The 16,904-nt window shown below is 39.0% G+C and overlaps 2 protein-coding genes across 6 annotated transcripts in view; both read right to left on the bottom strand.

The window, feature by feature from the left end:
• Nucleotides 1-16,904, bottom strand: part of LOC125912429 (guanylate-binding protein 1-like) — a 182,199-nt gene that overhangs the window by 61,592 nt on the left and 103,703 nt on the right. The window lies entirely within an intron of this gene.
• The window catches only part of LOC125912427 (guanylate-binding protein 4-like), a 107,956-nt gene that overhangs the window by 10,322 nt on the left and 80,730 nt on the right, over nucleotides 1-16,904 (bottom strand). For 3 of the 4 annotated variants that reach the window (XM_049616831.1, XM_049616829.1, XM_049616830.1), the window contains exons 4-12: nucleotides 14,335-14,444; nucleotides 13,929-14,125; nucleotides 11,711-11,956; nucleotides 10,371-10,651; nucleotides 9,229-9,441; nucleotides 7,836-7,938; nucleotides 7,313-7,506; nucleotides 6,282-6,450; nucleotides 5,466-5,659 (exon numbers count right to left, since the gene is read on the bottom strand). In XM_049616831.1, the coding sequence (XP_049472788.1) occupies nucleotides 5,466-5,659; nucleotides 6,282-6,450; nucleotides 7,313-7,506; nucleotides 7,836-7,938; nucleotides 9,229-9,441; nucleotides 10,371-10,651; nucleotides 11,711-11,956; nucleotides 13,929-14,125; nucleotides 14,335-14,444 (1,707 nt within the window). The remainder of the gene's footprint in view (nucleotides 1-5,465; nucleotides 5,660-6,281; nucleotides 6,451-7,312; nucleotides 7,507-7,835; nucleotides 7,939-9,228; nucleotides 9,442-10,370; nucleotides 10,652-11,710; nucleotides 11,957-13,928; nucleotides 14,126-14,334; nucleotides 14,445-16,904) is intronic. The other variant, XM_049616832.1, reaches the window with a different exon arrangement.

Below are 16,904 nucleotides of genomic sequence, written 5' to 3'. Positions count from 1 at the left end.
GGTGGGAGTTAGATTCACAATGATGAAAAAGTCTGAGCACCTGAGATCAAGAGAGGAGGAGAGGTGCCTATAAACAGGCTATTTCAATGTCACAAGTAGTAAAAAGTGCTCTGACAGGGGTGACGATAAGGAACACAGAGGAGGAACAGATCAACTGCCTCCTGGGGAAGTCAGGACAGATAGGGGCTAGCAAATAATGAGAATGTAGTATGGTGGCAGGATGTCTGTATACAATATACAAAGACACAGAATCCAAAGATAACATGTGCAGCTTGCAGAATCACAAGTAGTTCATTCTAGCTATATCACATTCTATAGCACAAGGCAGCCAGAAAAGGAATTCCGGAAAAATCTAGTTGATACTGAAGAACAATTTTTCTAATTCACTCCCTTTATAAGCATGGCGCTGGAACATAGAGGCATTCTAGCAAACTTCCCAAGTGACTATATAGCAGAAGAAATTAGATTTCACGTACAGCATGGTGATTATCATTAATAATAGTGTTGTACGTATTTGAAAGTTGCCAGGACAGTAAATCTTAAAAAGTTCTCATCACAAGAAAAAAAGTGCAACTGTGCATGGTGATGGGCGGCAACTAGACTGGGGGTGACCATTTCCCAGTGTATATAAATGCTGAATCAGTATGTTGTATACCCGAAACTAATATAATGTTATACGCCAATTATACCTCAGTAAAAAAAGAAATTAGAGACTGGAACATCGAAAGGTCATAATTAAAGCAAGATTAGGATGCATATCTTATGGTTTTCAGCTCCCTGTTGTAATCAGCAGACTCTTCCTACTGTTTCAAGGTATGCTTGAGGTATGCTGTTTCAAGGAGCATAACTCCTTCCACCCTATTACTAAATGCTCCCTTTCCATGTATTTTTATTTTAGTTTTAATTTTAGCAGTTTTAAGTCTTTATTTCTGAATATGTAACAGTAATACCATACAAAATGTAAGAGGCATGGGGAAGAATATATGACATAAAGTTAGCTACCCTCTCAAGCCTCACATCAACTACACAGGTCCATCCTCAGTCACAACCATAGTTACTAGTTTATTTCATATTTTTCCTGAGACATGTAAAATACATGTGCATATTCATTATATTTAAATTTACTAGTAGCAACTATGCATACTTTCCGGATGTTTTTTTACTTTATGCTAAATCTAGAGATCTTCTCATATTAGTACAGAGTTTTCCCTTTCATTGTAGTGACCATAGAATACTCTTGTACAAATGCCCCATGATTTCTATTACCAGCACCTGACAGTTGTTTTCTGATTTTGTGCCATACACATGTGCTGTAACATATATCCTAGCACGTATGACATTTGGCACACGTACATTAAATCTATAAGGTTCAAATCTTAAATTTGAACCTGCTGGATCAAAGGTATGCGCATTTAATACCTTGATATAGAATTGTTCCAATTTGTACTTTCTCGAAAATATGGGAAATTTCCGATTTCTCCAAATCCTTGGCAACTTAGTATCCCATCAAATGTGTTTTTCTTTGCTAACCTTAGGGATGAAACAGGAGCCTCAAAACTTTATTTTGCGTATCTCATATTATTAGCAAAGTTGAATATATTTTATTTCTTCTAATATATTTGCCCATTTTGGGGGGACAGGGGTGTTCTTTTTCCCACCGCTTTAAAGGGATCATTATGGCTTAAAGAAATTATATATATTTTTTCTGATACATATTAAAATGAATTCCTCATTTTGCCATCTTTGCTCATGTTTTTCTATGAAGAACTTTTTTTTCTTAGACAAATGAATTCATCAGTATTTTCTTTTATCTACCTCAGTATGACTTATTTCACTTAGCATAATACCCTCTAGTTCCATCCAGGTTGTCCCAAATGACACAATCTCATCCTTTTTTATGGCCATGTAATACTCCATTGTGTGTGTGTGTGTGTGTGTGTGTGTGTGTACATATATATATATATATATGTATATATATATATATATGCACCACATCTTATCCGTTTATCGATGGACACTTAAATTGCTTTCATATCTTGGCTACTGTAAATAATGCTAGAAGAAACGTGGGGGAGCACTTTTTGAATTAGTGTTTTTGTTTTCTTTGGGCATATACTCTGTAGTGTAATTACTGGATCATATGGTATTTCTATTCTTAATTTTTTGAGGAACCTCCATACTGTTTTCATAGTGGTTATATCAATTTACATTCCCATCAACAGTGAATGAGGGTTCCTTTTTCTCCACAACCTTGCCAACACTTGTTATTTCTTGTCTTTTTGATTTTAGTCATTCTGGTGTGAGGTGGTATCTCACTGTAGTTTTTTTTTTAACTTTTTTTTCAACGTTTATTTATTTTTGAGAGAAAAAGACAGAGCATGAGTGGGAAAGGGGCAGAGAGAGAGGGAGACACAGAATCCGAAGCAGACTCCAGGCTCTGAGCTGTCAGCATAGAGCCTGACGTGGGGCTCAAACTCACAAGCTGTGAGATCATGATCTGAAGTCAGATGCTTAAGTGACTGAGCAACCCAGGCACCCCTATCTCACTGTAGTTTTGATTTGATTTCACTCATAAGTGGAATCTAAGAAAAACCACAAATTAATAAACAAAAAAAAAGTAGTACCAGACAGAGAACAAACTGATGGTTTCCAGAGGGGAAGGAGGTGTGGGGAATGGGCAAAATAGATGAAGGGAGTGGGAAAGGCTTCCAGTTATGGAATGAATAAGTCACAGGAATAAAAATCACAGCATAGGGAATACAGTCAACGATACTGCAACAGCAATGTACAGTGCCAGATGCTGGCTAAACTTGTGGTGAGCATAGCATAATGTATAAACTTGTCAAATCACTATGTTGCACACCTGAAACTAATGTAATATTGTGTGTCAACGACATTCAAAAAAATTTTAAATATATCTTTTTTTATCTATTTCCATTATGTCATACTTAGAAAGGTCCTACTGGGGCACCTGGGTGGCTCAGTCGGTTAAGCTTCCAACTTTGGCTCAGGTTATGATCTCACCGTTCGTGAGTTCAAGCCCCGCGTTGGACTCTGTGCTGACAGGTCAGAGCCTGGAGCCTGCTTCAGACTCTGTCTTCCTCTCTCTTGGCCCCTCCCCCACCCACAATCTGTCTGTCTGTCTGCCTCTCTCTCTCTCTCAAAAATAAACATTAAAAAAATTTTTTTTAAAAAAGAAGGTCCTACCTACTCCCATATTATTTTTTTAACTCCCCCCCATTATTTAATTTTATGCTGTAATTTTTCATGTTTGTATCTTTGAACCATCCGAAATTTACTTGGACCATCTTGAAATTTACATGTAAAGGAGAACCCAACTTTTCTTTTTCAGATGGCTGCCTATAGTTCAAACACCATTGGCTGAATATCCCATATTCTTTCACACAAGAAAATGCCCAAATTATCATCTGCTGAATTTCTGCATGACTTTGCACAAATTTCTTTTCTTTTCTTTTTTAAATTTTTGAGAGAAAGAGAGAGTGCGAGTAGAGGGGGAGAGACAGAAAGAGAATGAAAGAGAATCTCAAGCAGGCTCCATGCTCAATGTGGATGGAGTCCCAGATGGGGCTTGATCCCACAACCATGGGATCATGACCTGAGCTGAAATCAAGAGTCAGATGCTCAACCAACTGAACCACCCAGGAGCTTCATGCACCAATTTCTAAACTTCCAAGTCTGTTTTGTCATTGTTTCAATATTCAGATGTTAGTACCACAATGCTAATTCTTGGGATGTTTTAACATGTGGCTAAAGCTAGTTCCCTTTCATTTGTCTTTTTTCAGGATTGCACTGGATATTTTTGTTTGTGGCTTTTCCATAAAACTTTCAGAATTAATTTATCTACTTCTTGAAAAATTATGTTTGATATATTTTTGGATCACATTAAATGTCCATATTAACTTAAATAATATTGAAATTTTAATTTCTGCCCATTTTTATAAATTGTGTCTTACATACCATTTAAAAAATTTTGTTCATGTAAATTTTACGTACTTCATGATTTTATTCTGTAGTATCATATTGCTTTTGATGTTACTGGAAATTTGATCTTTTTTTCCACTGTATCTTTTAATTTGCTTCTCATTTCTCCAAATTAATTTTGTCAATATGAAGTTTATCTTTTCTGGGTAAGACCTTCATATATTTAGATAATTACTTTTTAAACTTTTGTTAAATGAAACTAACATGACACATATACCTCAAAAATGAGTCACAGCATAACAAGTCTCATTCTATAATTTCCTAACAGGAATTATGAGCTTATTTCATTTGTGATCCCAGAACTTTAAATCCTTCAAAAGCAGTTTTTCTTGGGTTTCTAAAAGGGAGAGTTCACTTTTGAAAGTCCCCAATTATCAAGTTGGGTTTCACTTTTAACACTAGCAGCTAAGCTAAGCATACCCATCTTCATACCTTCTTCTCTATCTTCATAGTGTTCCTTGATGGGGTTTTTCAATATATCCATGTATTTGAAACTGATGGTAAGAGTATCTATGGCATGTAACTTCCTAATTTTCTCAGGATCATCTCACTGAGGGTGGGGAGATGCTGAGTCAAGACTGAGAACTATTACAGAAATGTGTTCCAGTTCTAACGATGCCCTTTGGGAGAGAATGTAGGTTTGGTTCTAACTAATTCTCAGTTCTGCTTGAGGTATGATGGCCAAAACCATCTACAAAAAATGAGAATTGCTAACACTGTGCAGAAAACAGGCTATCAAGCTGCATACTGGAATAAGGAAGACTATTCCCTTGGGCTTTATAGAGTAACACACAGATCTGGAAACAAATACAGCAAGTTATAGGGCTTTCAGAATTCTATAGTTCATATCAGGAATAATCTGATACTTTCAGAACCCAGTAGATCTATTTTAGATGTATCTGATGGTTACACTAATATCCTAAAGACTATAGTACTGAGGTCCTACCCAATCCAAGCATTAAGAGAACATGCTGCAGTCACTACAGACAGCAACCTACCAATCTGCGGATGTTATTTGTTCATTTCAAAGACGAACACTAGAGGGGCACCTGGGTGGCTCAGTCGGTTAAGCATCCACCTTTGGCTCAGGTCATGATCTTGTGGTTCATGAGTTCGAGCCCCGCGTTGCACTCTGGGCTGACAGCTCAGAGACTGGAGCCTGCTTCAGATTCTGTGTGTGTGTGTCTCTCTCTGCCTCCCCTCCCTTCCCCACCCTACTGGAGTTGTCTCTCTCTTAAAAATAAATAAATATTAAAAAAAAAAAAAGACTACCACTACAGAAATGTTGGAGTTGTGTAGATTTAAGGACCTCAGCAGGATCCAGAAGGATTTGAGGTTCTAATGAATTATATACTTTTTATGATTCTCCCTGGGATCTTGATTTCTGTTAGTATTGGCTCTCCCCTTCCTCAGGAACCAGGGCACTGTCCATGGAGCACTGCCCAGCTCTGTGCAAGGCTTACCTTCAGCTTGTGCATCAGCACTTTTTCCTGCTCTCTCAGAAGGCTTTCTATTTCCTTCTCCAACTTCTCTCTCATTTGGGGTATGTTTTCCCTGAAGCCTCTCTCTTGAGCCTCCATTTTTTGCAGCTGCTCCTTGTGTTTCTGAGTTAGCAGCTCCTGCTCCTTCTCAGTTGCCTGCTTCTTAGCCCGCTCAGCTGTTCCACAAATGGTTTAGAGAGAGAAGAAAGCAATGGTCAGGTCTGATGATTTTATTCTGCAGTATCTCATCTGTTTTGCTGCAATTGCAAATTCAGCTTTTCCTTACATTTATCTTTTATTAAAATTATTATTTTTTTAATATTTATTTTCAACAGAGAGAGAGAGAGAGAGGGAGGGAGGGAGGGAGGGAGAGAGGGAGGATGAGTGGGGGAGGAGCAGAGAGAGGGAGACACAGAATCCAAAGCGGCTCCAGTATCCTCGCTGTCAGCACAGAGCCCGATGCAGGGCTCGAATTCACGGACCACAAGTTCATGACCTGAGCCAAAGTCGGACTCTCAACCCACTGAGCCACCCAGGCCCCCTACGTTTATCTTTTAACAATCTTGTTTACCATTTCTTTTATTTGATCAAAATGAAGTATGTCTTTTGTATGTCAGGCCTTAGTAATCATTAATCACTGTTGATCTTTAAACTTTTGTTAAAAGAAACTAATATGACACGTGCTTCCAAAATAAGTCACAGCATCACAAAAACCCTCATTTTATGAATCCCTAAAAGGAATTCTGAGCCTATGTCATTATGAGCTGAGAATCTTCATCCCCAAACCAGGCAACTCACTATGATCCGGCGTTTCTTTACTGAATACTCCATCAGTCACATCAATAATCCATTGATCCAACAAATATTTATCTTTATTTGCCACAATCTCTTTTTTTAGTAGCTGTATCTCTCTACGCAACTTCTCAGATTTCTTTTCAAATCCCTCATTACGAAGTTCTTCTTGGACCTATAAAAAAGAAGGAGTTCACTTCTGAAAATCCTCTATTATCAAAAGCAAGGGTTTTGAGTCTAACAGTTTCAGCACGGAAGAACCATGTCTACTGCACTATCACCCAAGAGTGCTCTTTGATGAGTGGATCCTGGAGAGTGGGAGTATCCATGGTTTACACCTTCCCACAATTCCCTCAGCACCATCTCACCAAGAGTGGGGTGGGGTCAGGCTAGATCAGACCTAGGAACTATCCTCTTAGTTCCAGCAGTGAGGATGTCCTTCAGGGGGATGTAGGATTAATTCTATTTCTCAGTTCCACCAAGGTAGCATGAACACACACGTCTAACAAAAATGGGAAGTACTGATCCCCTCCAGAACACTGGCTGTCAAGCATCAGACTGAGTTGAAGAATTACTTTTCCTCTGTGCTCTGTTGGACGACTCACACAGATCTGGAAACAAATGCAGCAAATTTTAGAGCTTTCAGAATCCTGTATTTCAAGTCTTTCTGATACTTTTAAGATAAGCTGGAGTTCTTTTAGGTCTGTTTGATGGCTGAACCAAGAATCCTAAGGACGAGCAGACTAGGGCCTTATTTAATTTGGGTCCAATGAAACCATCCTAACAATCACCACAAACAGCAGCCCAGCACCCTTAGGGATGTTAATTGCATACTACAAATTCTCTAACTACATAAGCCTTTGGAATGTGTGGATTTAAGAGCCCCAGCAGGGTCCAGAAAGATCTGAGGTTTTAATGAATCATATGTCTTTTATGATTCTCCCTGGGATCATGATTTTTAATAGTTTGGCTCTCCCCTTCCTCAGGAACCAGGGCACTGTCCATGGAGCACTGCCCAGCTCTGTGCCAAGGCTTACCTTCAGCTTGTGCATCAGCATATTTTCCTGTTCTCTCTGAAGGCTTTCTCTTTCCTTCTCCAACTTCTCTCTCAGTTGGGCTATGTTTTCCCTGAAGCCTCTCTCTTGAGCCTCCATTTTTTGCAGCTGCTCCTTGTGTTTCTGAGTTAGCAGCTCCTGCTCCTTCTCAGCTGCCTCCTTCTTAGCCCGCTCAGCTGTTCCACGAATGTTTTAGAGAAGAAAGCAACAGTCAGGTCTGATTCTACTCTCCTTAGCACAGATACCAAACTGACTTTGAAAAGGAAGCTGAGAAGCCCCCAAATTATGTGGGTCACCAAGAGCACATTTCAGAATATGATGGAGATGGCCCTCCTTGTCTGCCTGATATAAAAAGACAACTCTGACTGTTATATGTGTATTTAGCAGTGTCATTCCACAGTAGGAGAGGAAGCTCTTTGTTTCATGCAGGTTTTGCCCTCATTTCTGTCTGGAGGTAGTACAGCAACCCACCCACTCTGCTATGAGCTCAGCCCTGCACCTGTACCTGCGAGTGCCTTCTCTTGACAGGTGAGGGCTTTGTCTCCCTGCAGGATGGATTTCTCTATTGCCACTTGGGACTGTAAGAAGTGCTGGAGAACTTCATTTGCCTGAGGAAACAAGGAGAAGAGACATGACATGCAGCACACATCGTGTCTTTTGGGGGAAATTATTGTTCTACAAAGTCACAAATCTGGCCTTGTAAATTTTTCACTTGCTTAGATATCCCTAACTTTCCTTCTATGCCTCCAATATAAATTCTGAGTTCTTCTGTGATACCTGAAACCTTCCACTGCAGCCTCCTTTGCAGCCCTCCATCCTTCTTTCCAGTGAAGCTTTCCACTATCCACCCCAGGTGCCGCCCAGCAGACTTCAGTGTGTATATAAACAGGGACTCCTGTTTTCTCAAACATTTGCTCAATCTATTTTCTGCCAGGATGCTCATCTACCCTTTCTTAACTAGGATAACATTTATGGATACTTCATTCTGTAACTCCTATTGCTCTTTCAGAGTGCTTTGCTAAGCTACATTTCCAGTTTGGAGGATGGCCAATTACTCTGAGCGGCCCTACCAGCTCTCCCCTTGCTGGTAGTATGACTCTGGGCAACTTTTTTACTTCTTTGTGTATTGCATTTCTCAACTGCATAACTATAGTATCTAAGTTATAATAACATTCTGAGCATTAAATTGACAATCCAACCAAAATACCTGATTATAGGTTATTTATGCATGGCATAGTAAGGGGGTGCTGAACATGTCTACTAGTTTTTTTTGAGAGAGAGAGAGAGAGAGAGAGAGAGAGAGAGAGAGAATGCAAATGAGCAGGGGAGGGACAGATGGACAGGGAGAGAGAGAGAATCTTATGCAGGCTCCACGCCCAGCATGGAGCCCAATTCAGGGCTCAATTTTATGACCATGAGATCATGACCTGAGCTGAAATCAAGAATCGGACACTCACCTACTGAGCCACACAGGGGCCCCATCAGCCAATATCATAATGATTGTTATCATCAATAATCATTACCATTATTTTACTATCTGCTCATCAAAGTATGATAATTATATATTTGCCCAATTTTTTGTCTTCATTTCAGGTAATATCATCATCTTGAGAACAAAGGTTGTGTTTACTCTTTGTATCCTCTATACTTAGCAAAGAAATGGCCACATTGTTTGATAAAGAAAAGTTGTTCTCTTTAACCCAGAATTCCCGAAATATTGCAAATATATTTCCAGTTCCTTCAACAACATATAACTGTGGATAAAAGCTAAAAATGTGGAGATATTGCCCTGCTCTGCTTTCTCCATAAAAATGGTGCTACGACCTTAGATTTTCAGAAAAAGCAACACCCTTTGACTCTACGGTTCTGACAGCTATCCCTCCCTCTTTATTCCTTACCTTAACCCCTTTCCTGGGCACTAGGTTATAGTCCCATTCAACCTTGTTCTTTGCTTCTAAGTAGAGACTGTGTCCTCCAGGAACACAGAAAGTTCCTGTTGAGATGCTTTTCATCAGGGGCTCTGTAAGTTGCTGAAGCTTTGCCTGGGAATATTTAACAGATGTGTATTCATTCTGCAGCAAGAAATCTTTCTTCTTTTTTTCTATCATGTCCTGCCAGAGAAATGGGGGAGAAATCCAATAGAAAGAAGCTGTTAGAAGGGGAAGTCCAATGTCATCCTCTTAGAAAAAGCATTCTGATCACCTACAAGTAGACTGAAACATGGAATGGACCAGAAGTCAAAAGACTTTTAGTCCTAGTTCTTATCAATTCTGTGTTACTTGGGGAAAGCCCCTTAACTCCCTTGGATTCAAGCTTATCATCTACAAAATGATGGTGTTGGAAGACATAAACTCCAATTTTCCTTCTACTGTAGTATGATTAACAGTGACCCAACCATCAATAATAAACAATAGAAAGTTGATTTGTGGCCAGAAGTAGCACTTCCTCAGAGGATTTGGGTTGCTACAAATGGATTTGGTGTACAAAGAAAATCAACCCCCCAGTGCTGACTGAAGAATACTCTGAAGAGAGTTTGGAATCGTTAATGAGTTCTTCCAACAGGATTCTAGTATGTGAAGATATAAAAACAGAACTTTTTTCTTTGAACTTGTAAATTGCAATCCAAGGGATTGGATACACCAAGAACCTTAATGAACTGGAGGCTCCTCAGAGGCCTGCAGATGAGAACTCAGTCCTGTTGACACCTTGTTCTTAGCCTGTGATACCATGAACAGAGCACAGGACCATTCCACACCAGACTTCTGACCTACAGATTGGTGAGCTTATTCATATTTGTTGTTTTAAACTGGTGAATTCATGGCAATTTTTAGTGCAGCAATAGAAAATTAATGAACTGCCTACATTACAGTAAAAGGGTGAACTGTAGCCCTGTAAAGCCCTGTCTCACAACAATCCAGGCTCCTTCTATCATTGTAGAGATGAGCTATTTAATAAAAAATATAGGCTCTAAGCATCATTTCAGAAGGGGAGAAATCAGGAGTGATAAATTACCATGAGGTTTTTACTATAAGACAATTACCATGAGATTTTTCTGGAACTCCTGCTTGTCATCCTTAAAGGAATGCTCCATGAAGACTGTAATGGCTTCCCTCTCGCAGTCTGTATGCACATCCAGCAGCTCCTGGAGCGTGTCTGTGGGGAAGCTCACTCGTTGGGCCATCTGCTCGCTGTAGTGGTCGGCTGCCTTCTGCACGGCCACTGAGTTCTCACGCTGGGCAAGAGCTGTCACCACATTCTCCAAGCAAGGAACTTCTCCCGTCTTGATGGCAACCACATAGGCTTTCAACAGAGTCTCCAGCCCTGAATAGGCCAGGAAATTTGAGGATAAATAGTGAGGTCTTAATCACTGGCTTCCAGTTTTTATGGAGCATCATCCTGAGATCACACAAAAAAAAAAACCCCACCTTATTTAGAAGGAAACTTTATTTTCTTCTTTGGGAATCTATTCCTTTCTAACAACATTACTGTTTTCCTGTTCTTTCTTTTATTGTTCTCCATTTCTTCATATTATAATTTAAATTACCAGTTACAACAAATATGCTCATGGGTCACTGGAAAAATAGTTTCCCATTCAATGAGAATAAAAAGGAATAGGTTATATAGGTGAAGTAGTGTATACAAACAAGACCAGATACATAATTTGTGTGGCCCAGTACAAAATAAAAATGTGGGCTCCTAGTTGAAAATGATCAAGAATTCAAAACAGTGATAGACAGATGTCTGGGTGGTATAGCTGGTTAAGCAACTGACTCTTGATTTCCACTCAGATCATGATCTCATGGTTTAAGCTGAAGCCCCACATCAGATTCTGCACTGACAGCCTGGAATACTCTCTCTCAAAATAAATAAATAAACTTAAACAAAACAAAATAAAACAGAGTCAGAGTATGAGCCCATCTCCACATGGGACTACATAAGTCACATACCCATGAAGCATGCATGCCCTGCATGTAAGATTATACATAATCTTCTATCTCAATAGGCTTAAAGGAATTTATAGCTTCCTATTTATGATATGACTCATGTAAGTTTACAAAATATCTACTATATCCTTAAAGACCAGAAGATATCCCATAGGATTTCTCAATCTACAGATGTCCTCTCTTTAACTCCATCTTGCCTTTTTATAACTAGTGAATTAAGGTTCTGAGATATATTAAGTCTCAGCAAACCCTCACATAGGGAGACTAATTAAGGAACATGTATGGATACTTTTCATGGCATGAATATCTGCTTCTCCATAGTCAGTTGACATCTGACAAACAGATGTCAACAAAATTACTGCCAAAGTCAGAGTATACTCAAAGCTCCACCACGCACACTGATACAGAGACATGCTGTGGGACAAAGGTGACTCACGGTTCCCAGTGACAATGATTCCCTCTCGTAGGGTCTTGGTCTTTGTATGAGTGAAAACATAGGTACGGAATTTGTTTGATTGCTCCCGGAAACTACTGTCCAGCTGGTCTTCTGGCACATTCTCAATATGGGCTAAGAGATTTTTGTCATTTGTAGGCCGGTCAAAGATGAAGCACTTCCGTTTTGGAAAGAACTGTCTGATACACTCTCTGGACATGTTGGAATTTTGGATTTTGGGATTTGTGCCTACAAAGGTGGAAAAAAATTGATCACTGAAAGGCAGTCTCCAGGTAAGGGGGTGAGGACTTCATTTCCAGGAATCTTTGCATCACTGCAGCTCTTATGACTGTAAATCTCCTTTATTCTAATCATGTGTTTTACAAATCAATCTTGGGCTAACATACCAAAGTTAAGGAAAATTCCTTGAACAGAGTTAAGAGTCAAGGAAGTACTTCAGGAGAGGAAAGAGAGGCATTCAGCCCAAGAGAAGAACCTTAGGATAGTTTCCTTAGCATTTTTATGGAGTCCCATGGATTAAATACTGAATACATGTTTAGTGATTAAGAAAAGAAGAGTCCGAGGCCCGTAAATATAGAGAACAAACTGGTGGTTGCAGAAAGGATGGGGGTGGGGGAATGAGCAAAATGGGTGAAGGGGAGTAGGAGGTACAGGCTTCATGTTATGGAATGAAGAAGTCATGGGGATGAAAGACGCAGCAGAGGGAATATAATTAATGGCACTGTAATAGTATTGTATGGTGATAGATGGTAGCTACTCTTGTCATGAGCATAGCATAATGTATAGAGTTGTCACATCACTATGTTCTACACCTGTAACAGTATGTGTCAACTATACTTCAATTAAAAAAAAGGAAAAAGAAAAAAAAAGGTCAGTGGTACTTTTCTGATCTTATTATTTCCATGGCAAAAATGAAATAATAGGCCTTGGGACACCTGGGTGGCTCGGTTGGTTGAGCATCTGACTTCAGTTCAGGTCATGATCTCACAGTTCATGAGCTCAAACCCCGCAGGAGGCTCTCTTCTGTCAGTGCGGAGTCCAGTTCAGATTCTCTGTCCTCCTCTCTCTCCGCCCCTCCCCTGCTCGCTCACTCTCAAAAATAAATAAACACCAAAAAAACAAACAAACAAAAAAAAAACAAAACAAAAAAACAAAAAAGAAAAAAGAAAAGAAAAGAAAAGAAATATGGGCCTTGAAGTGATGCCAGAACAAACGGATAACATTTTGCTGGGGAAATGTGAGGAAGGAAACAGATGATACCCATGTCAGTAAAGAAAACTTTTATAAGCATAAGCCAAAATCAGATCATACCGCAAATATGTTTAGAGAGTCCTGTAACTGAAATCTCTAAAGTATACATTAATCTAAATGTAATTTGAGACCTCATCATTTCCCTATATCAGATTAATTTAGACTTCATAGAACAATTAAGAGCAACTCTATGGCACATATCAGCTGTTTAATAAAGAATAAAGTAATGAAAAAATAAAAATAGATATTCCCTATAGATGCCTTCTATTATCCACTCTGCTAAATATAACGTGACAAATTCATAATATTAAAATAGCATATTGTGTAAGGCTACAAAATGAAAAGGATGATGTTATAAGAAAGGTGACATGAAGGACTCACAGTTTTACTGGAAAGGTACGTCAACATTTTTTTCTGGACCTGTTAGTGTGGAAAATACCCTTTCTGTGAAGAATATAACTCTCTAGGTACTAGTAAAATATATTTTACTATTAAAATATACTTACTATTTTACTATTCCAATTACCATATTACTATTACTATTATAATAAATTTCAAAAATAAGGTAATTAATTTCATTGTGATTTTGTCTAGCAACTTCCAATCTGATTTTTTTTTTTAAAGAAAGAACAGGAAGAACACTTAACAAGCTACAGAAATATGTGGGCCTCAAGAAGTTATAGCACTGATTGCAATCTGGGGATCTTTTTTCCTGGCATTAATTAGCATTAAGTTATCTGATCCAAAATGGGGCCCTAAATTTCTTTAGTGACCTTAAGCTTCAATTGCTGGAGATTTTAAAGTAATAATAACCCACAAAACCCAATCACCATTAGCACTGGCTTCAATCCAAATTCAAATAAACATATATGTGAAATGCTGATTGACAGGACTCAGCTGATCCCACCCAGTAAAAAAACCTTCTACCATTTAAGCCATACTCTGAGACCTGGAAGCAGCTTCAAGGCATCCTCCAGGTACTCATCTTCAGTTACGGAGTATCCATTTATCTTCATCTCCAATGTGAAATCTCGTAAAGCCCAAATAAAGTCTGGAAAGAAACTCACAAACTTGGCAGAGTCCTCTACCCCAGTGTAGTCTGAGGAGGACTTTGCCCTGACCAGCTGCGTTAGTTCAGTCATATAGCTGTGGGAACTCAGCTAAGGAAAAAGTACTTTACACCACAATTTCCAGATCTCAGATAGAAATACATTCTATAAACACTAATTTTTGTTCTCGGTGTCCCCTCACCCCCTTCTTCAACCATGACAATTAAGTCACAGGAAAGAGGACAGTCTCAGTTGCCATTCCTGTAAACTCAATAAAACGTGGTGGTTTGGTCCCTGGAAGGATACTGCAGCTGCTCCAGGGCCTGGCTGTTGATGGTGCCCATGCTGTTGTAGATCAAGGTGCTGCTCAGAAGCACAGTCAGGGCAAAGATCCATGAGTCATTCTTAGGGTCTTCCTGAAAAGCACATTGGACAAGGGACTTAGAAGGCTGCTCTTTATTCATTAATTCATTTTTCATTCATTCAGCTTTTCATTCATTATTTTGTCACTATATATTGCCGAACAGTATGGCAAAGAATACAAGTTTTGAAGACCATCATAAATTCAACCTCATTTTTAGTATTAATACAATCCCCTCTCAGAGCCTCAGTATCCTAAGCTATTAAAAGAAGTGAATGACATGGTCAATATGTGTAGAATGTTTAATGCAGTGCCTAGAAGATAGTAGGTATACAATGTGAGCAATTATTCCTCTAACAAATTTTTCTTCATGTTGTCTGTATTTGCAACACAAATGTTGTTCAACAACTACTCTTTAGGCACCTACAAATGCCAGACACTGCATTTGGCTGTATGGATGAAAAGATCCACATGAGATTCCCTGAACTCAAGATGACTTTATGAAGGGACAGATAAACATGTCAACATATAAATGTAACCGAGATTATAATCTCTCACATGGAAACAAGTATTGTGCAACTTCAGAGCAAGAAGTGATTATATCTGCCAGGGATATGATGGATATATGATGAAAACTGGTGCACTTCAAAGAGTTGATAGAATGTGGACATGTAGATTTGAAGGGATCATGCAGCTTGCCAAGGCAGAATTATTAGAAAGTGCAGATCCTGAAAAATTGTTACAAAGTTACTTCTGTTTGACTGAAACAATGAGTAGGGGTGCAGATATGGAAGACAAAGCTAAAATTAAGATTCAGGGCAAGACCTGAAGTTCTCTGAAGACCAAGAAAACAGGGTCAGATATCTCAAATCACTCCACAATTCTAGCATTAGCCATTGGTTCTGCTGCCATCAGGAATTTACAGTATGGTATACTTTGTTGCCTTGTACAAATGCAGTATCTGCATTCTATGCTTACCAGACTTGATCTTGAAGACTAGAACACTTTTTCATATTTTTGAGAAAAATTATTTCTTCAAGTCCTTATTTTATTATCCCTAAAACTAATCAAATTTATTTATTTATTTTTTTAAAAGCAGGAGTTGAGCCAAAAAACAATCTATTTAAATCTCAGGAAAATCATTTTGGCTTTTTTATTTGTTTGCATTTTCTTTTTTCTTTTTAAAATATATTTTAGTTAGTTAACATACAGTAGAATTTTGGTTTCAGAAGTAAAATTCAGTGATTCATCACTTACATACAACACCCAGTGCTCATCCCAACAAGTGCCCTTCTTAATGCACATCACCCATTTAGCTCATCTCCCATCCACCTCTCTCCATCAACGCTCAATTTGTTCTCTATTATTAAGAGTCTCTTGTGGATTGTGGGGCACCTGGGAGGCTCAGTTGGTTAAGCACCTGACTTTGGTTCAGGTCATGATCTCATAGTTTGTGGGTTAAGCCCAGTGTTGGGATCTGTCTAGATCCTGGACTCTGCTTCAGATTCTGTCTCTTTCTCTCTCTCTCTCTCTGTCTCTCCACAGCTCCCACTCTGTTGCTCTCTCTTTCAAAAATAAATAAACATTAAAAAAAAAAGACTTCTGGTTTGTTAACCTTTCTTCTTTTCCCTCACCCTTCCCTTCATCTGTTTTATTTCTTAAATTCCACATGAGTGAAATCATATATTTGTCTTTCTTGGACTGACTTATTTCCCTTAGCATAATACATTCTAGCTCCATTCACATCATTGCAAATGGGAAGATTTCCCTTTTTATGGCCAAGTAATATTCTGTTGTATATACACACCACATCTTTTTTTTTTTTTTTTTTTTTTGGGACAGAGAGAGACAGAGCATGAACGGGGGAGGGGCAGAGAGAGAGGGAGACACAGAATCGGAAACAGGCTCCAGGCTCCGAGCCATCAGCCCAGAGCCTGACGCGGGGCTCGAACTCACGGACCGCGAGATCGTGACCTGGCTGAAGTCGGACGCTTAACCGACTGCGCCACCCAGGCGCCCCCACACCACATCTTCTTTATCCATTCATCTTTCGGCAGACATGTGGGCTTTCCCCCTTGTTTGGCTATTGTTGATAATGCTGCAATAAACACTGGGGTGCATGTACCCCTTTGAATCTGTATTTCTTTATCCTTTCAGTAAATATATAATAGTGCAATTGCTAGATTGTGAGGTAGTTCTATTTTTAGTTTTTTGAGGAACCTCCAAACTGTTCTCCAGAAAGGCTGCACCAGTTTGCATTCCCACTAACAGTGCAAGAGGGTTCCCCTTTCTCTGCATCCTCACCAACACCTGGCATTGTTTCTTGTGTTGTTAATTTTAGTCATTCAGTCAGGTGTGAGGTGGCATCTCACTGTGTTTTTGATTTGTATTTCCCTAATGATGAGTGTTGTTGCGTATCTTTTCATGTGTCTGTTAGCCATCTGGATGTTTTCTTTGGAGAAGTGTCTATTCATGTCTTCTGCCTATTTCTTTTTTTTTTTTTTTTTTTTTTTTT

The sequence above is a fragment of the Panthera uncia genome (assembly GCF_023721935.1).
Source record: "Panthera uncia isolate 11264 chromosome C1 unlocalized genomic scaffold, Puncia_PCG_1.0 HiC_scaffold_4, whole genome shotgun sequence".
NCBI classification, from domain to species: domain Eukaryota; kingdom Metazoa; phylum Chordata; class Mammalia; order Carnivora; family Felidae; genus Panthera; species Panthera uncia.
Note: the sequence above shows the minus strand (reverse complement) of the source record. Positions and strands in the feature narration are given on the sequence as shown.